This window comes from Palaemon carinicauda, chromosome 2 (assembly GCF_036898095.1).
Source record: "Palaemon carinicauda isolate YSFRI2023 chromosome 2, ASM3689809v2, whole genome shotgun sequence".
Taxonomy (NCBI): Eukaryota; Metazoa; Arthropoda; class Malacostraca; order Decapoda; family Palaemonidae; genus Palaemon; species Palaemon carinicauda.
The window spans coordinates 194,214,754-194,236,681 of NC_090726.1; the positions used below are offsets into that span (position 1 = coordinate 194,214,754).

Consider the following 21,928-nt stretch of genomic DNA (forward strand, 5'->3'; position numbering starts at 1 on the left):
AAGAGGCTCTCGACTTACTGCTTTCCAGTTCCAGATCCAGAGGCAGCCCACATAGACGCTTTCCTGCTGGACTGGTCTCACCTGGACGTTTATGCCTTTCCACCTTTCAAGATCCTAAACAAGGTGCTGCAGAAGTTCACCTCTCACGAAGGGACCAGGTTGACATTGGTTGCTCCACTCTGGCCCGCGAGAGAGTGGTTCACAGAGGTACTTCTCTGGCTGGTAGATGTTCCAAGAAGTCTGCCGTTACGGATGGATCTCTTGCGACAGCCTCACGTAAAGAGATTTTATCAAAGCCTCCCCACGCTTCGTCTAACTGCCTTCAGTCTATCGAAAGACTCTCTTGAGCTCGAGGGTTTTCGAAGGAGGCAGCTAGAGCGATCGCGAGGGCTAGAAGATCCTCTACCATCAGGATCTATCAGTCGAAATGGAAGGTATTTAGAGACTGGTGCAAGTCCTCCTCTATTTCCTCTTCCAGTACCTCTGTAGCCCAAATTGCGGACTTTCTCCTGCATCTGAGAAATGTTCGCTCCCTCTCTGCTCCCACTATTAAAGGCTACAGGAGCATGTTGGCGTCTGTTTTCAGACATAGAGGCTTGGATCTGTCAAATAACAAGGATCTCCAAGATCTCCTTAAGTCCTTCGAGACCTCTAAGGAGCGTCGTGTGTCAACTCCCGCTTGGAACTTAGACGTGGTCCTAAGGTTCCTAATGTCAGACAGGTTTGAGCCATTGCATTCAGCCTACCTGAAGGATCTCACCCTCAAGACGCTTTTTTTTGGTGTGCTTGGCTTCGGCTAAAAGGGTCAGTGAGATCCATGCTTTTAGTAAGAACATCGGCTTCTCTACAAATAAAGCTACATGTTCGCTTCAACTTGGTTTTTTGGCCAAGAACGAACTGCCTTCTCGTCCTTGGCCTAAATCTTTTGAAATACCTAGTCTGTCAGAAATCGTAGGTAACGAAGTTGAAAGAGTGCTGTGCCCCGTTAGAGCTCTTAAGTTTTACTTAGCTCGAACTAAACCATTACGAGGTGGTTCTGAGGCCTTATGGTGCTCCGTTAAGAAGCCCTCATTGCCCATGTCTAAAAATGCGTTATCGTACTTTATTAGACTTTTAATCCGGGAGGCACATTCTCATTTAAATGAGAAAGATCGTTGTTTGCTTAAGGTCAAGACGCACGAAGTGAGAGCGATAGCGACTTCGGTGCCTTTAAGCAAAACAGGTCTCTTCGAAGTATTATGGACGCGACCTTTTGGAGGAGCAAGTCGGTGTTCGCTTCATTTTACTTAAAAGACGTCCAGACTCTTTATGAGGACTGCTACACCCTGGGTCCATTCGTTGCAGCGAGTGCAGTAGTGGGTGAGGGTTCTACCACTACATTCCCTTAATCCCAATATCCTTTTAATCTTCTCTTGAAATGTTTTTAATCTTGTCTTGGGTTGTACGGAAGACTAGGAAGTCTTTCGCATCCTTTTTGATTTGGCGGGTAGTCAAATGTTGTTTCTTGACAGCGCCCAGATTAAGGGTATTGATGAGGTCCTGTTATAGGGGTGTTCGCCCTGGATATAACAGCTCCTGGGAGTCTTTCAGCATCCTGAGAGGATGGCTGGGCTTCGTGAGGAAAGCGGACTAATGAGGCAGAGTAATAATCAGAGTCTGCTTCCTTACCAGGTACCTATACTTAAGTCTGTTTTTTGAATAATTGTCAAAAACTCTTGAGCATATACGACTTTATTGTATTAATACTGGTCTCTACCCACCACCATGGGTGTGAATCAGCTATTATATATTCACCGGCTAAGTTTAATATTTAAAAATGATATTTTGATTATAAAATAAATTTTTCAATATTAAACTTACCCGATGATCATATAGCTGTCAGCTCTGCTGCCCGACAGAAAAACCTACGGGTGGAATACGCCAGCGATCGCTATACAGGTGGGGGTGTACATCAACAGCGCCATCTGTCAAGTAGGTACTCAAGTACTCGATGTCAACAAAGAACCAATTTTCTCTCTGTCGTGCCACTGGCAAGACCTACTAAATACGCTGTTACTAACTGGATTTGTTTTCACAACGATTTGGTGAAGTACACTATTCCAGTTTTGAGCTTTCGCTATGCAGGGGTTTTACCTTCATTTCAAAACTTGAACTCGTTTTGGATAGATTTAATTATGGTGACGAAGAGAGTATGGACTCTCTTTCACTTTTAAATGGCCGACCCTTCCCTTAGACGGAAGTGTGTGTAGGTTTTTGGTAATTTTGCTTAACACGTTATAGATCTATATATTTTATATCTCTCCGCCTTTATAGGCCTCTTCGATTAACTTTCCATTTATTATAAACATATAAAAATAAATTTTTATGTTTGTTTATATGCGACCTTTCCTGATAGTAGGCGGTCCTAACTTGGAACCGAAGTTAATTAACATTGAGCCCGTTATATCGTATTTAACCTTTAAAGAATTTAATACTTTTTAAATTTTAATGTTTTATGAAAGAATTTCTTTGATAGTCTCGTACTGTTTTCAAAGATGAACTAACGTTTAGTTTTTTAGTCTACGCAGTTGTTGACGTTCAGAACGTTCAACATGCGCTCTATCGTTACGATAGAGAGAGAGTGTATCACGGTTTCACTTTGCAGTAAGAGTAAACCGATTCTGGCGTTTCGTTCATTCTTTCTTAGCTTAAATGGTTTAAATTCTAAATTAAAGGAACTTTTTATTTGGAAAACCTTTCAGTTTTTTCCTTTAGCAAATAACATGTTTTAACGATATATAATTAGGGTCTTCTCTCAGGTGCGAAATCAAGAGAGAAAGAGAGAGAGAGATAGAGACGGAGGGAGAGAGAGGAGAATAAACGTTTCGTTCAAGCGGGTAACGTTCTCGTTTTTACTCTCCTCCCTAGTCGCTGTAGGGGAAGAAGGTAAAACGTTTCTAGGGTTTTATTCTTGTTCCCAGGCTATGTGCGGTGAGAGATTGTAAACGTAGTTTATTTGATCTAGTGTTTAGTCTCTTTCCCAGCCACTGAATTCTTTATCTTTATATATGTTTTCTGTTGCATTATACGACTGTTTTCGCAATTACTACCTTTTAATGAAGGATAGGATTGCGTGTTTCAGGTAGAAATCAGTTAAAGTTTCGATTTCAGTGAAATAAGTGCAAAACAGAAAATCAAAGTGATAAAGTGATATGCGCAAAGTGTTACAGTGTTGCGTCCGAGGGTTCGTCTGTTCGTGCCAGTCGTTTACCTAGTCCGGGACCTCTTACAAGCTCCCAAGCCCAGGGGAGAAGTAATGTCGAACGACTTATGGGTTCCTCAGGCCTTGATCAACGAACAGACGTTTTCCCTCCGTGGTTTCGGGCGTATCTACCCAAGATCGCCCCACCCACACAAAGACGAGAGAGCCCATTTATTCCTCGTCTGCGGAAGAGGTTTCTCGTAAGAAACCATGGACCACATCTCGCAGCTTTTTAAGTGCAAGTCGGTCCCTTCCGCGCAAGTCCAACGGCCCAGGTGTAGCCACTGGGTCAGTTCGGACTCGCTGCAGTCATCCGACGACTGCACACCTCCCAAGAGAGGCAAGGTGGTACCGCAACAGGCAGTAACTCCGTCTGTTGCCGCACCCGCTGTTTTAGACCCTCAGTCACAACGGACAGTAGCTCCGTCTGTTGCCGCTTTTGTAGACCCTAAGTGGTCTTTACTGCAGTCTATGCAGACTCAGTTAGCTGCGGTTATGCAGGAGTTTCGTGCGGAGAAGGTTGACACTGCTCCCGTTAGCCTACAACCTGCCACGGTTGTGCGCCCAGCTCACGCTGAGGCTGCCTGCTCCCACACTCTGGCTGCGGAGAGCTCCACCACCGATGCGCAGTCGACCCTGCCAGACGCATGTTGACGTTAGCCGACGTGCGGCACCCTCCGTTGACATACGTGAGCTACCGCATCAGCAGTGGGAAGGTGGAGTCAAGCTGCCGTGTTTTGACGCGATGCGTCAGTCTCCGCAACCCACGGCAGTCCCCACCATGCACCACCACTCCGCTTTGGTTGTTGCCAGCTCTCAGACTGTCAAGCAGTTACATGACGTTGCCTTCTGGTCTGCTACTAATGCACCAGTGCTGTATGTCCTCACGCACCTGTTGTGGTTGACAGTTCAGTTTTTTGACAGTTCACAGACTGTCAGGCAGTTACATAACGTTGCCTTCTGGTCTGCTGCTAATGCACCAGTGCTGTATGTCCTCACGCACCTGTTGTGGTTGACAGTTCAGTTTTTGACAGTTCACAGACTGTCAAGCAGTTACATAACATTGCCTTCTGGTCTACTGCTTATGCACCAGTGAGACCCTCACTGAGATAACCTAGCTTTTCTCGGACAAGGTTCCTGTAGATGAGAAAGTGCTGTTCTCCCTCCTACTGATATTCCTTTGAGGACTCTGTCATTTGGAGAGGAGCCTTAAGCTGCTTAGCCTCCTATGGACTTTAATTAAAGCATAACAAGGCTTCCAGGGATGGTAAATGGTTCCGCTTCAGTCGCTAACCCCGTCTGTTGCCACACCTGCTCCCGTAGACCCTCATGGGCTTTGCTGCAAGACATGCAGTCCAAGCTTGTGTCCTTGATAGAGGACTTTTTACGGAGAAGAACCTTCTGGCCAACAACCTTCCTACCGGTTGGTTGTGCGCCCTGTTGACACTTGAGGTATCCTACTCGCGTCCGCCAGTTGAGGTGGTTCCTCCACCGATGCGACCCAGTGTGGGTTGCCAGTCGCACGTTGACGTTAAGCGACGCTCGGAGGTGGTTGTTGAAGTGTGTCACTAGGAAGACGTTCAACAACCAGCAGAGGTGACTTGTTGTGACGCAGTGTGTCAACCTCAGCAACCCGGTAGGGTGTTGACTGCACAACCCAAACAGTCTAGACAGTTTCGGGTTGACGCTGTACTTCCTCGCGTCCCCATGGTTGACAGTTCACAGACTGTGCAGCAGTACCATGATATTGCGTCCGGCTCCGTCACGCATCCACCAGTGCGACCGGATTCAGCGAGTCAGACGTTGCCCACTCCGTTGCCGTTTCCTCATCAGTTTCGGATAAGGAACCCTCTGATGAGGACGTTGCTGAACTAGACGATCAACCCCCAGCCCTGCTATCCATCCAGAAGATGCTGAAGAAGGAACGCTGCCCTGTCAGGCTGTGGATGAGTCTGGTAAGGACACTGTCATCCGTGGTTCTTTTGTGTCACTTGGAAGACTACACATCCGTCCTCTTCTGTATCATCTAGCTTTTCACTGGAAAAAGGACAAGACGCTAGAAGCGGTCTCGATCCCGGTTTCCGGAAAGTTAAAGTCTGGTCTGACTTGGTGAAAGGACTTTATCAACCTTAGAAAGGGTCTTCCCCTGTCTGTTCAGACTCCCAACCACGTTCTCTTCTCGGACGCATCGGACGTAGGCTGGGGTGCGACATTAGGCGGTAGGGAATGCTCGGGATTTGGAACTCGAGTCAAAGGACAATGCATTTCAACTGCAAGAAGCTACTGGCAGTACGTCTGACCTGGAAAGCTTCAGGTCTCTCCTTCAAGGCAAAGTGCTGGAGGTGAACTCGGACAACACCCGGCTTTGACGTACATCTCCAAGCAAGGAGGGACCTACTCTCTGACATGGTACGAGATCGCAAGGGACCTCCTCACCTGGTCAACAGGTCTAGACTTTTCACTAGTAACGAGGTTCATCCAAGGCAACTTGAATGTCATGGCAGATTGTCTCAGTCGGAAGGGACAAATAATTCCAACAGATTGGACCCTCCACAAGGATGTATGCAAGAGACTTTGGGCCACCTGGGGCCAGCCAACCATAGATCTCTTCGCAACCTCGATGACCAAGAGGCTCCCAATAGTTTGCTCACCTATCCCGGACCCAGCAGTAGTTCATATAGATGCCTTTCTACTAGATTGGTCACATCTAGATCTATATGCATTCCCTCCGTTCAAGATTGTCAACAAGGTACTGCAGAAGTTCGCCTCTCACGAAGGGACAAGGTTGACGCTAGTTGCTTCCCTCTGGCCCGCGAGAGAATAACTCACCGAGGTACTTCGATGGCTAGTAGACGTTCCCAGAACACTTCCTCTAAGGGTGGACCTTCTACGTCAGCCACGCGTAAAGAAGGTACACCAAGGCCTCCACGCTCTTCGTCTGACTGCCTTCAGATTATCGAAAGACTCTCGAGAGCTAGAGGCTTTTCGAAGGAGGTAACCAGAGCGTTTGCTAGAGCAAGGAGAACATCCACCCTTAGAATCTACCAATCGAAGTGGGAAATCTTCCGAAACTGGTGCAAGTCAGTATCCGTATCCTCGACCAGTACCTCTGTAACTCAAATAGCTGACTTTCTCTTATATCTGAGGAAAGAACGATCTCTTTCAGCTCCCACTATCAAGGGTTACAGAAGCATGTTGGCATCAGTCTTCCATCACAGAGGCTTAGATCTTTCCAACAATAAAGATCTACAAGACCTCCTTAAGTCTTTTGAGACCACGAAGGAGCGTCGTTTGGTTACACCTGGTTGGAATTTAGACGTGGTACTAAGATTCCTTATGTCAGACAGGTTCGAACCGCTTCAATCAGCCTCCCTGAAAGATCTCACCTTTAAGACTCTTTTCCTGATATGCTTAACCACAGCTAAAAGAGTCAGTGAGATTCATGCCTTCAGCAAGAACATCGGATTCTCATCCGAAACGGCTACATGTTCTACAATTTGGTTTTCTAGCCAAACACGAGCTGCCTTCTCGGCCTTGACCAATATCGTTCGATATTCCAAACTTATCGCATGGTTTGAAATGAACTAGAAAGAGTATTATGTCCTGTAAGAGCTCTTAAGTTCTATTTAAAAACCTTTACGAGGCCCGTCTGAAGCTTTATGGTGTTCAGTTAAGAATCCATCTTTGCCTTTGTCAGAGAATTCTTTATCCTATTTTATCAGACTGTTAATACGAGAAGCTCATTCCCATCTGAATGAGGAAGACCAAGCTTTGCTGAAGGTAAGGACACACGAAGTTAGAGCTGTCGCAACTTCCGTGGCCTTTAAACAAAATAGATCTCTGCAAAGTATATTCGACGCAACCTATTGGAAAAGCAAATCAGTGTTCGCGTCTTTTATCTTAAGAATGTCCAGTCTCTTTACGAGAACTGTTACACTCTGGGACCATTCGTAGCAACGAGTGCAGTAGTGGTGAGGGCTCCACCACTACAATTCCCTAATTCCATAACCTTTTTAATCTGTCTCTTGAAATGTTTTATTATTGTTTTGGGTTGTCCGGAAGGCTAAGAAGCCTTTCGCATCCTACTTGATTTGGCGGGTGGTCAAAGTCATTTCTTGAGAAGCGCCTAGATTAGAGGTTTTGATGAGGACCTTTAGTATGGGTTGCAACCCTTCATACTTCAGCTCCTAGGAGTCGCTCAGCATCCTATGAGGATCGCGAGGCTCAGTAAGGAAGACGTACTTAAAAAGGCAGAGTAATTGTTCAAGTCGACTTCCTTACCAGGTACTTATTTATTTTATGTTTGTTATTTTGAATAACTGCTAAAATGAAATACGGAATACTTAGCTCATATAATGTCAACATGTAATGCTGGTCTCTACCCACCTCCCTGGGTGTGAATCAGCTATATGATCATCGGGTAAGTTTAATATTGAAAAATGTTATTTTCCTTAGTAAAATAAATTTTTGAATATACTTACCCGATGATCATAAATTAAAGGACCCACCCATCCTCCCCAATAGAGACCCAGTGGACAGAGGAGAAAATTGGTTCTTTGTTGACATCGAGTACTTGAGTACCTACTTGACAGATGGCGCTGTTGATGTACACCCCCACCTGTATAGCGATCGCTGGCGTATTCCGCCCGTAGGTTTTTCTGTCGGGCAGCAGAGCTGACAGCTATATGATCATCGGGTAAGTATATTCAAAAATTTATTTTACTAAGGAAAATAACATTTTTGAATATACTTACCCGGTGAATATATAAATTAAAGGCCCTCCCTTCCTCCCCGATAGAGACCTAGGGGACTGAGAAGAACTGGAGATGTTTACAAGTATATGCGGTATCTGGCCGATAGTCGGCGCTGGTGGGCACACCCGCAACCTTCACGGCGATCGCTCGCGAGTTTTTGGAATCTGTCGAGCCGTCGGAGACGTCAGCTATTATATATTCACCGGGTAAGTATATTCAAAAATTTATTTTATAATCAAAATATCATATTATAAGAAGGCCACTTGCTTACTCACCGAAGTCACATGCAGTATTTCCAGTATTTCAGGATAGTGAATTGATAGTGATTTTACTGATTTACTTACCTACACAAGGACCAGTGGGACCTGATTCTCCAGGGCATAAACATTCACCTACAAAAGAATTATTTATAAACTTGCAATGGATTTTTCATATAATTTTCAGTTAATTATTCTACAATTCTCACTATTGAATGGGTACTGTAACATATACTGTTTTTCTCATGAAAACTATGATTTTGAGAATGATTTAAAATCTTTGTAGTCATTGTTTGCCAGATTTTTTTCTTCCTTGATTAGCACTGTACTTACCATCATTAATTATTTCTTTGATGCTTGGTGCAAGATCCTGAAGATCTTGATAGGAGTCTACAGACCATTGGCACAGTAACGGTGGTATTAATTTAGTTCCAAGGGGAGTCAGCTGACTGAGAACATCGCCAGGTACTTCAACATTTCCAATAGTAATCAGGCAGATGGTCGTGTATGTTTTCCTCAGGTCTAGTTGACCGATTCTTTCTAGTGTCTCATTTCTTTTAGTCACAATGACTGGAAAAAGGTAAATCCAAATTTCAAACCTGAATCTGTCAGTGATATTTAAGAGGAAGCTTTAACTTTAAAATCTCTGCTTGAGAATCGTGACATTATTTTAATTGTAGTTTTGATCACCAAAATGAGTAATATCATCATTACAGTATTATAAAGAAACTTAAGAATGAAATGTGGAATAAAATTTCTAGTCTTATGGCTTACCAAAGAATTTCTTTATAGACTTGAGTTAAACAACTGAAAACATTCATGCTTTCCCAAAAATTATAAGGTAAACTCATTTACTCAGACAGGACAAAAAAAAAAAAAAAAAAAAAAAACTAATTAAAGGTTCTTAGGGGCAAATCCAAGGGGCAGGCACAAGAGACCTGACAGTTGGCCCTCCTAATTTGTGATTTCTGTCTGCAGATTTAATCATTTGCAATACTGAGAACCCTATAACATATTGAATAAAAAAATCACGTATTCCCAGTTTCGTTGTAAGTGCTCTCACTGCCTGAAAAATTCAAGCCAAGCGTGCTCCTTTGCTCCCAGCATGCTTTGCGCCATTTCCCTCTCCACGCAGCATGACACCCCATCGCTCACAGTCTCTTCTCGTGTGTGCATTTCTCGCCTAAGTGTTTTTTGTGCAGAATCATGTTATGATGTAAAAAACTTGTACAGTACATATCCACTGTGTTTATAGGGATTTTAGCAAAAAATGTAATGCTTACATTACGCTACCTCACGTGCCAATCAGTCGACGGCTTAAAGAGATGCATAATTTTTCAGACACTGCATAGAACTTCGTGTTGTACTGATACTTTTTCTTTTAATTTCTATTGTGTTAATATCTTCATTTTGTATTAATTTTATTGTTGTATTAACTACTGAACAGTACTGTATACAAAATACTGTGCTGTAGTAATGTAGATATAAGCTACATGTATGGTGAGTTTGAACAGTGTGAGTTGACCTGCAGAAAACAGCAATCACTCACAAGTGTTACCTCAGCTAATTAAGCTGTTTTATGGTGATAGTACTGTACTTATATTACAGTAATATACAGTACACTACAGTACCAGTGAGTTTTGTTAGATCGGAACAACAGTTTTCATTTTGTTAGTACATACTACATGTACTGTGCATAAAAGTGTAGTGATGTCGTGTTATGTGTACTGTAATCTTACCATGTACACAGCACATGAATATACATGTACTGTGCATTTACTAAAATGTGGTAATTCATTAGCACAGTACTTATACTGTGATAGAAACTAAATAAAACCAATATTAGGCAGTGCTGTATAGTGGGTTACTTCGTGTGTGACTCAACTGCTTGTAGGCAATGGACAGTGAGTTGTAAGGTTAGGAGTTAACCCACCCTAGGGCAGCAAATATTCGCGGATTCTTGTTTTTCATATATGCGTCTGTTATCTAACCCCTGCGAATAAGGGGCCTGACTGTATACTCACTTGAGAATGCCTGAGTCCTCCTCATACTAGGTTATGGTCATGGAAGACCAAGCAATGGCTAATTATTAATTCAGCAGAAATTCTTCCGAACCTCACAGGGAGCGTAAGATCTTGCCTTTTATCAGTGAAACCTATGAACCGACGAGTGTAATTTGAACATGGGACCACAGATTGTGGTGGCCAATGTGGTAATGTCCCTGACTGGTGAACGCCAGACTGGGGTTAGAGACCCGCTCAAACTTTGTAGTTTATTTGGTCGCTGCAACCTCACCATCCTTGTGAGCTAAGGAGGGGTGGTTTTGGGGAGCCCATAGGAATATCTGCTGAGTCATCAGCAGCCATTGCCTGGCCCTCCTCGGTCCTCGCTTGGCTGGAGAGCAGGCTTTGGCGCTGATCATATGTATATATGGTCAGACTCTAGGGCATTGTTCTTCTCCATAGGGCAATGTCACTGCCTCTTCTATTCATAAGCAACCTTTAAGCCAACAATCCTGTTAAATTGCCACAACTAAACACACAATGTATAAACAGTACTTACAAAGCTTTCGATTTTTCTTCCTGAAAATATCGTAGTTGGAGGTTTTCCTGTAATTCATGAATGAATCACTCTCCATCACTTTCCTGAGTTGACACAGTGTCTTCTGTGGTCCTAAATACTCTCCTATGAAATTGGGGTTCACGACATAGGGTTCCAAAGACGGCGTGAAACTAGTGAAGATACATAGTTAATATACAGTATACAGTAAGTATATGGAATACTATAATATATTAAAATATCATATTAAAATATTATATTAAAATATTATATTTTAATCAGATAAATTGATGCTATCATTCTCTGCAGAAACCTTTAATTATGGGAGAATTTTGTTCAATATTTTCCTATATACTGTATTGACTTTTTCTCCAATATAAACTATTGTACCAGCACAAAATAAAAGCATCCTGATCATGCCTAATTCTGCTTATAGTTTTTGCATATTTGATAACATAGTTAGGGTGTTTACCCCCAACTGATTAAACATTTACTAGTTTCAAATTCCCTAATATATCATCTTGAAACATGGAAAGATTTCACATGCTTAACGCTGACCTCTCTTGTAGCGATTCCCAGATGAAGTTCAATAGGAAAATTTCTTCCCTATCGGCATAGTCATTGTAGATGTAATAGATTTCATCTGGGTAATCGTAGTAATCATACTCGTAGAAGTAATCATCGTAATAGTCGTAGTAGTTGCCCGTCTGGGTCAGAAAGGTCACAGAACAGCCACATTCATCTGACCCTGGGTGAAGAATAAAAACTTCATTAGAAATGTGTTCTTCAAACGTTCTTGTCTGATTAACTAGCAACTGTTTGCTTGTCTATTAAGGATGAACTACTGATTTTGGATTGCTGTTTTCTCTTTCCCACTAAATACAACACTGTATAGTATGTTTAACACACACATCCATATATATACACATACTTACATTATTATTATTATTATTATTATTATTATTATTATTATTATTATTACTTGCTAAGCTAGAACCCTAATTGGAAAAGCAGGATGCCATAAGCCGAGGGGCTCCAACAGGGAAAATAGGCCAGTTAGGAAAGGAAAAAGGGGAAAAATTTTTTTAAGATGAGTAACATCATTAAAATAAATAAAAAGGAAGTAACGGGTGGGCCATATAGGTAACATATATATATTTATATGTAATGAATATTTATGCATATGTACATATATGTATATATATATATACAGTATATATATATATATATATATATATGTATATATATATGTGTGTGTGTGTGTGCATGTAATGTGTGTATATATATATATATATATATGTATGTATGTATGTATGTATGTATATGTATATATATATATATATATATATTATATATTATATATATATATATATATGTAATGTATATATATGTATATACTGTATATGTATGCAGTATGTACAGTATGTACATGTATATATATGTACTGTATATGTAATATGTATATGCCCATGTTTTTCAGTTTTCAACTTAATGATGTAACTGTTGGGCTAACCCTCTGGTGCATCATGATACTGATTGGCCTCCCTTGGTCCTGCCTCAGTCAATTCTGTCCACACATCTATTCTTAGCTTAATCTCCAACCTCTTTTGACTTTACACCTGCAACTGTGTGTTTTCCTCCCTGTTACACCTTTGTGTTAAATGGCATCTCCTACTGCATTGTCATGCCAGTGGCCAAAATTAAGTAAAATCCTAACAAATAACCTAGAAAGGTATCTTCTCCATGATTTTCCCTTTGACAGTATTATGAATATACATCTGAAAAGACCATACATTTCTAGCATTCCAGTGTCTTTCTAAATATTTCTGCAACATTCATTTTAATATTCAGTTACTCCCAGAACTACGTGCCTCCTGACATTGTCATGTCTAGAATGAACGCTTTTCCTTACTTGTTGCTTTTGGAGAGACGCAGACCCTCCCACATCCATTGGGGCAGCACAAGTTCAGCGGTGGACAGTCGGAGTCCTCCAGGCACTGCTTTTCACATTTAGCCTGGTCACCCGTCATGGAGGCCTTGTCCGGACACTCACAGTTTGGATACAGGTATTTTGTGGCATTTGTGTAGCCCTTTGGGTCATAGTTCGGATCAGGTTCAGCGGTGTCCCACCACTCTTAATGTTTAATTGGTACCAGGTTAGTGGATGAATGATATCGGTTAAATATATTGATAATTCAAAAGAACAGTTTAATTATAATTCACTTAGATGTTTGTTTAGAAGTAGTTAATATTGTCTCTAGTTGAATTTGAGATATCAATATCCATTAATCTATGATACAGTATTAATAAATTTATGTGTATATTAAAATAAAAATAAACTTGGATAGCAATTAATCAAGATGCGAATAACGGTCTTGCAAGATGCTTCCCAAATTAGTTTTTGTCAATTATTAAAGAAATTGGTTGACTTGGAGATCATGGACAGTATATAAGAAATGCAACCTCTTGCAAATATTTGTATTATTTACATTGTTAATAAATTTTTACTTGAGACACTTAATCAGTTTAGATATAAGAAAAGGTGATCTTGCAAGACACATCTGTCTTTTTGAAAGCAACAGTATTTATTATGATAAATAACATTACTGTACTGAAACAAAAGCTAGATTTACATGATTATACCAGACTTTAATTTATAGAAAAAAAAACATTTCAGATTATTTCATGCAATCACAGTAATGGACTTCTTCATTTTAAGGAACATACTCTCCAATACGATGTTTTTGGTATATGAAGATGTATGAATAATCAAGGTCAGTAATTTTTTGTCAGTTTTCAGTTTTTCACAATCATTCATCAATTAATCACCCAGTTCACAAGTTAGTATCTGCTTCATATAATTATACAATGAAATATAAATACAGAGGAAAAGCAATTGGAGTCACTCTTGGCCAACAGACAAAAATAATTAAAATTTCAAAACAACTTTTTTTTCCAGCAAAGCCATGCCCTTACAAGCTAAGTTGAATTTTATAATAGGAAAACATATCTTGTATTTTTGAAATGCATTAAAAGCAAATCGTTGCTTGATAATCTTTAAAGCGATGAGAAGCATGTGAAAAAGCATTCCAGAGATTGTGCAGACAAGAAAAACCAGTGATGGGCTCATAGTAAGATACAGACATTAAGATGTGTCTGCTGGAGTAGAATCTCTCCGTGCAGACTCTTGGCTGACAGCAACAGTCTGAATAGTTCATTTTCATTGAAGTCCTGTACGACTTAACAATGTGCTGGGTAGAACATTCCCGAGGAGTATATAGCCACAGGAGAGCTGAAATTTTAGAAAATGTCCGAATTTAAGTAAATATGTGTGTAATTTGTAAATTAAAGTATACACAAATACTACTAACAATTCTATACAACTACATGTGTACTGTCATATTCAATTTGAAATCCACTAAAACTTTGTTCCTCAGGCTCGAATAGTTTTTGATTTGAACAAAATATACTATCATATCTTAATCCTTACGAGACTATTAGTAAATAGACACGCATGATGTCGAGCTGCTGTCAGTGTTTATTGACGTTTGGGCAATTTGTATCACTCACAAGGGGCAGATTTGTTTATTTATTTACTTATTTTTTTTTTTTTTTTTGTGGTATAAATGACAACAAAATGATTTAATCTATTAATTGGAAGCCCTACTTCTTTTGCAAGGAGAAATATTGGTAGGGAACAATTTAGTCACTGCTCGTTCAGCCCTCGCTCTTTGCAGGGGTTAGGTAACAGAGACAGGTGCGAAGAACGAGAATTGGCGAATACTTGCTGCCCTAGGGTGTTATAACTCCTAACCCTACCAACCAACTGCCCATTGCCTACGTGCAATCGATTAATACACTAAGTACTGCATTATATTGTTTTTACTTGGCTTCTATCAGTATTATTATTTTGTAGTTGAATGAAGACATTTTAGTAAGTGTACACTACATGTGCACATGTGTACACTAGTACTGGACAGGGTAATGCTACGGTACAGTACAGTAGAGATCAGTACAGTATGCAACACTACATAGGTCTTTGGGACACTTACAACAAAACACTTGTTCCTATCTAATACAGTATAACACTCGCTGATACAGTAGTGTATATTACTGTAATATATGTACAGTACTATCATTACAATACAGCTTAACTGTACTGCAAGTGCTTGCTGTTTTTGTTTGAAGGATTCACACTGTTTCACAACTCACTGCACACACAGTCTACATTTATATTTGTAGAGAACAATGCATGTAGTAATTTACATACTGTACTGTACAGTATAATTGATAAACAATACTATGTATTACTGTAATAATGTATGTACAATATGTATACAATGATACTGCATATAAGATTAACTAAGTGTGCATATTTTGTACAAAGACCACTACCCATACCCTCTTAACGAGAGAATGCCTTGACGCTGTCATGTGGTTTCTTCATGTTGTTGAAGAATTGTGATGGGCAAGAGGGCTCTCGAACTTTGGGAAATTTCTCCCCTAGTTTGAATCTAAATTTCTCTCCCTTAACTCTATTCCTTCTGCTCAGTATTTCTTCGACCTTCTCCTAATTTTATCAACTTTCTTTTGCCTTGCTATCCTAACTCAATAAGTATTATTTCTCTTACGTTTATATATATATGTATATATGTGTGTGTGTGTGTGTATATATATATATATATATATATACTACATATATATATATATATATATACATATATATATATATATATATATACATATATATATATATATATATATATTTTATTTGTTTGTTTATTTATTTATTTATTTATTTTTATTTTACTTAAATGGTGTAGACATTTCCACATTCGTTATTACTGCTTGCTTAGATGAATGGGAGAAGGGACCACGGTTGGGAGGTATCTGCATGCATTCAAAGCTAAATATGCGAGTATTGGATGATCTCAGCCATCCCGAAGATGGTTTGGATCTTTTTGGCGGAACTACTCTCAAGGGTTGGGTCATCGGAATCCGGGGGGATCCAATCCTTGAGGTGGGACTCTTGGCTTCTGGCTGGAAGCCCATCATTACAGATATGGGGAGGATGATTCCATATTTCCTTGGTCTCATTTCTAACAGGTGGGTTTAGCTTATACCTGTGCCTCTATATCTGTTTTGATGCTATCCTTCGGGTAGGGTATGGAGTGGACCATCTGGGAAGTATACTCTCATTGTGCCGATAGTGGAGAATACAAATTTCCTTTCCGACGTATGATACTTTCTTAAAATTCTCAAGCAGGTAAACCAACAAAACAACAACAAAAAACATAATAAAGAAAATCCCACCCTTAAATATGGACCCTTCAAATACTGACTCCCCATCCCCTGGATTTGCTGACTCCCCCCCGGTACTGTTGACGACTTCTGCTACTGTAATTAAGGAAAATTCTGTTGACAACCTTCGAACTAAAAAGAACCACTCTATTGATGTTAAAAAATCTAGCAATTTGGGTAACACAAGGAAACTACGATTCCTTCATGTTTCCCAAATTCCATTAGAGACAAATTATGATGATATATATAGAGCATTTGAGTGCTATGGATTGATAAAGGAAATAAGGATGAGACTCGGAGGTGAAAAATGGGACTCTTGGATATCTTTTGATAGTTATGATGAAGTGTTTAATGCCATAAGTAATATTAGTAGTATCAAAATTAACGAATTGAACATCATGGAAGCTCTTTGTGTTAAGGTCCCAAAGGAATTGGATGTGTACAAACCTGCTGATTGGTTTGAAAAAGAGAGAAATGTACCCATGTTCACAGAGAAAACCCAAACCACCAATGTGGCTTGTAGCTGAACCTAAAGGGATGATAGGGAATTATTTCAAAATATGTGAGTTTATTAAAAAAAAAAAAGTAGGAACCATTGCACCTGGAGGTATATCTTGTTTTGGGAAGAATAGTTATCTCATCCATGCCAAATCTTCAACTCAGTCTGCAATACTATCTAACTTACAGACAGATAGTGATGAAATTACATTGGAAATGAAACCCCATCTAAATTTTAGTTATGGAAGGGGAGTGGTCTTTAATAAAGACCTGTATGAATGTACAGAGGAGGAGATCTTTTCTGTGTGTCCACTAAATGTATGGAAAGTGCATAAGGTTCCTGGAACTTCAATGATTATACTTACTTTCCAAGATGCTGATGTACCTTTCCATATTGTTATTGAAAATGAAAGGATTAAAGTTTGGCCTTTCAAACAAAAGCCTCTGCAATGCTTTAATTGTTTTGAATTTGGACACCCATCCAAAGTTTGCAAAATTGAAAAAATGCGTGGTATTTGCTCCAAAACTTATCGTGGAGAATGTACACTTGAGGCCAGGTGTTCAAACTGCAATTTGAATCATAAATCAACTGATAGGAGATGCGAACTGTATAAGTTGGAGGAAGCTGCCCTAAACAAATCAAGTTTAGAACACGTAAGTGTGGGACATGCAAAAAGACTTGAATAAATCAACCAGCTATGCAAAGGCCTTAAAATCAAAGGGAAATTTACTACAGGAGACATCAAACCCACCTAGCCCTGCCAGTAATCCTAAGAAAAGAAATACAACTTCTGATAATAAAGTACTGCATGACAAGGTAACAATATTGCCTTCTGAGGCTCTGCCACAGTATATTAAAAATGGGTCATTGCCCATTTCTGTACAGCCTTCGTCCCCCATTACCAACAATAGTACTAACCTCTCTCAGGCCATGTCCTTGCCTGATTTGATGGAGATTCCACCTGACACCAAGTTACCTGGTGCACCTGTATTGGGGAAGGTGCAAAAACCTGGTAGCTCACCACCTACTAATTGGAAAAGAGAGAGACCTCCATCTCTCTCGCCCCCTTCCATAAGAAATATCAAAATTACGACGTCAAATAAATATGATGCTTTGTCTGTTGATGTTTCTGATCAACTGGAAGTCGATTTAAATAAAACCACCTAGAAATAGTGTTAGATGAAAAACTGCTTATGGGAAGACTCCATCCAAGGGGTCTACCAAATTATAAACCATATTTTTTTCCTCCATTTTGCAATGGAATTGTCAGGGTTTAAGGGCCAAATATGAAGAACTTAAGCTCCTGATTCATGAGCTTTCCCCCATAATTATTTGTCTACAGGAGAGCAAACTTGATCATAATACCCCTTGTCCTTGTGAATGTATTAGTTATAGGACACCATATGATCACTAAGTGGGGAGCCATGGCGGAAGTCTCATATATGTTCGTCGAGATGTTCCGCAAGTTTCTCTGTCTATTCGTACACCTCTGCAGGCAGTGGTTGTACAGATCGATATAGGAAGAAAATAAACAATTTGTTCTCTGTACTTGCCTCCAAATGATAACATTTTGTACGATAACTTAGTGGAGGTGATTCAACAACTCCCTCAACCTTTTCTTTTACTTGGAGATTTGAATGGTGGACATCCTTTGTGGGGTGATGTTTTAGCAAACACAAGGGGAAATATCATATCATCAATTGTGGAAAATGAAGATGTGGGACTCCTTAATACAGGAGAGGCCACACACTTTTATGTCCAGACAGGTACCTTGTCATGTATTGACCTATCAATCGTAAGCTCTAATTGCCTTATTGAATTCGATTGGAGGACATTAGATGATTGGCATACTAGTGATCATGCACCAATCATTATAAACACCAACAATGGTCCACCTTTACAGAGATCGCCACGATGGAACCTTGACAAGGCAGACTGGGATAGATTTCGTGAGCTAAGCGAAATTGAGGGGGGTGCAGGACAGGTTGAAAATATTGATGATGCCATAGACTTACTGAATGGAACTCTCCATACAGCAGGAGTCAATTCAATTCCCAAAACAACAGGGTTATTCAAACGGCGACCAGTCCCGTGGTGGTCTTCAGAACTAACTGCCCTGCACAGAGCCACAAGATCTCTTAACACGATTGCGTAAATACAGAACTGATGAGAATTTAATATGTACAAAGAAATGTAGAGCACAGTTCCGTCGTGCCATGAAAGAAGCAAGGCGCCAGTCATGGATGTCTTTTGTTTCCTCCATTAACAGTAGAACACCACCATCTACTGTGTGGAGGAAAGTAAAAAAGATAGCTGGCAAATTCACCCCCAACCCACCACCAGTGTTGAAGGTGAATGGTCAGTATGTAACTGAAGCAAATGATATTAGCAATGCCCTGGCTAATCATTTTTCAAATGTATCCAGCAAGTGTGAAGACACCCCTGGTCACCAGTATAGGAGCATTGAAGAAAAGATAATTTTAAATTTTGCAACAAGAAGGGAAGTGTCGTATAATTCTCCTTTCACTGAAAGAGATTTAGATTCCGCACTTGCTCTTTGCAATGATACAGCCCCTGGACCCGATGGAATTCCATATGCAATGATTAAACGTGTACATTTTAACACAAAGCTATTTATTTTAAGCATTATTAATAGAATATGGCATGATCATAGTTACCCAAGTGTTTGGGAACTAGCCATTATTTTAGCCTTTTTAAAACCTGGTAAAGACAAGTTTTTAGCAACAAACTATCGTCCTATTGCATTGACATCTTGTTTATGTAAAATCATGGAGAAGATGCTGAATGCAAGGCTGATGTGGTACCTTGAAAAGAAAGGTATTTTATCATCGATTCAATGTGGATTCAGAAAAATGCACTCAACGACTGATGTGTTGATATGACTTGAGTCTTCTATTTGTGAAGCCTTTGCTTCCAAACAGCACCATGTTACAGTATTTTTGACCTTGAAAAGGCATATGATACCACATGGAGATATGGTATACTTAAAACCATTCATGAAATGGGATTGAGAGGAGAGCTACCACTATTTATTCAGGCATTTCTTTCACATAGAGTTTTTCAAGTGAGAGTTGGGGAAACTATCAGAGAGTAAGTGCCAGGAAGAAGGAGTTCCTCAGGGTAGTGTGCTGAGTGTAACCCTGTTTGCACTAGCAATTAATTGGATATCCTTAGCCATTCACCAGGATGCTCTCTCAACATTATTTGTGGATGATCTCTCCATATCATTTGCTGGAGCCAGAATGGCAATGGTTGAGAAAAAACTACAGCTCTCAATTGACAAAATTATCCAGTGGGCCGATATGAATGGATTTAAGTTCTCGACAAGTAAAACTACTATTGTACATTTCTGTCGTATCCGGGGAGCACATCCAGACCCGGATGTATACATTAAAGGTCAACGGATCCCATGTGTATCGGAAGCCAAATTTTTAGGTTTGATATTTGATTGTAGGCTTAATGGGTTTCTCACCTAAAAGCATTAAAAGCTAAATGTGTTGAAGCTCTGAATATTTTAAAAGTATTGTCCCATACATCAAGGGGGGCCAGACTGCAATACTATTTTAAAATTATACAAGGCCTTGATTTTTTCCAAAATTAGTTATGGATGTGAAATATACTCTTCAGCCACCCCAAGCCGGTTAAAAATATTAGATTCAATACATCATGCTGGTATTAGATTGTCCACAGGAACGTTTAGAACCTCACCTATCCCAAGTCTCCTTGTTGATGCTGGAGTGTTACCTCTAGACCTTTACCGAATGTCTTCCATTGTTCGGTATTGGTTTAGATTGCAAATACTCTCCAACCCTTTAGCCTTTCAGACTGCAAGCTTTGTGAGACACGCATCATACTTTGAGTTGCACCCAAAATCTCCCCAACCTTGTGGCTTTCGGGTGAAACGGTTATTAAACAGCCTGGATATAATTAGAAGTAAGGTACAGTACTTCCATTCAAGGTATCATCAACACGTCCATGGAAATTACCAGATATATTTTTTTGTAAATACTTTATTGGAGTTAAGAAGAATATGACTGACCTAGAAGCCAGGTCTCTTTTTATGGAACATGTTGAAGAACAGAGGATCGACTTTCATATATACTGATGGCTCCAAATCTGATGCTGGCCTTGGATTTGGAGTACATAGTAATGACTTTAATTGTAGAGGTGCACTTCCTCTAACAGCTTCCATATTTACTGCCAAACTGTTTGGCATATTATCCGCTATTGAGAAAATAGCATTGGAGAAGGAGGGTAATTTTACAATTTTTAGTGATGCAAGGAGTGTCCTTCAAGCTTTAGAAGTTTTTAATTCTAGTAACCCTCTAGATTTAAAGATTTTAGAATGGCTCTTTATTATTGGACGGAGAGGTATAATGGTTCGATTTTGTTGGGTTCCAGCACATGTAGGTGTGTCTGGGAATGAGAAGGCAGATTCACTGGCAAAGAATGCTGCATCAGAGTTGCTGCCAAGAAGGTATCCCATTCCGTGTAATGATTATCTACCTAACATCAAGAAATTGCTTTGCAATAAATGGCAGCAGCAATGGGATAGTCTAGATGGCAATAAAATGAGAGAAGTAACAAATGCCATAACTCTTTGGAGGTATAACATGATGCCCCGAAAATGGGAGACTTCTCTTTGTCGTCTCCGTATTGGTCACACTCGGTTGACACACGAGTTTCTGCTGAAGGGCCAACACCAACTGTGTTGTGACGACTGTTTGGTACCTCTAACAGTGAGGCATCTATTGACTGAATACCCCAATTATAATAACTTGCGGAATAGATATTTGTTTGAGGCTCGAGATGAGGGTGGCAGGTTCATCCTTGCCAAGATTCTTGGACATGATGTGTCCTTCTATGAAAGTGGCATTTTTAGATTTATTTCAGAAGTGGGTCTTTTCAAAACTATCTAACTTTTATAATGACATTCAACTTTTATGGTTTTAACTGAATATTTAATTTTTTTATTTGCTTACAGTAAACTAAATGATATCGGCGTCAATGACCTTAGATGTCAGGATGCCTGAAAACTTTAAATCAATCAATCAACCACTACCCATATTCATATGAAGTTCTACGTAGCAGTCTTGAAGCATGATGCAACTCCTGATGTGTCTCTTGCGTAATACTGTAGGGAATCAGTCATCTACAGTACATTACCCGTTAAAGCTAAACACAGTACAGGAGTATGTACCACTTTATACAAATGTATCACTTTTTTACATGAAAACGTGATTCTGCTCAAAAAGGACTGAAGCGGGAGATGCTCACACGATGCAAGACTGAGGTT

At 40.0% G+C, this 21,928-nt stretch overlaps 1 protein-coding gene and 1 long non-coding RNA gene across 3 annotated transcripts in view; one reads left to right on the plus strand and one right to left on the minus strand.

The window, feature by feature from the left end:
- Positions 1-13,469, minus strand: part of LOC137629244 (uncharacterized) — a 36,460-nt gene extending 22,991 nt beyond the window's left edge. The window contains exons 1-5 of the mRNA XM_068360511.1: positions 12,724-13,469; positions 11,370-11,559; positions 10,815-10,984; positions 8,586-8,822; positions 8,340-8,387 (exon numbers count right to left, since the gene is read on the minus strand). Coding sequence (XP_068216612.1) covers positions 8,340-8,387; positions 8,586-8,822; positions 10,815-10,984; positions 11,370-11,559; positions 12,724-12,841 — 763 coding nt within the window. The 5' untranslated portion in view covers positions 12,842-13,469. The remainder of the gene's footprint in view (positions 1-8,339; positions 8,388-8,585; positions 8,823-10,814; positions 10,985-11,369; positions 11,560-12,723) is intronic.
- The window catches only part of LOC137629254 (uncharacterized), a 119,652-nt gene that overhangs the window by 69,194 nt on the left and 28,530 nt on the right, over positions 1-21,928 (plus strand). The window contains exons 3-4 of one of the 2 annotated variants that reach the window (XR_011041478.1): positions 12,663-12,877; positions 13,489-13,585. This is a non-coding gene — a long non-coding RNA (uncharacterized lncRNA). The remainder of the gene's footprint in view (positions 1-12,662; positions 12,878-13,488; positions 13,586-21,928) is intronic. The other variant, XR_011041479.1, reaches the window with a different exon arrangement.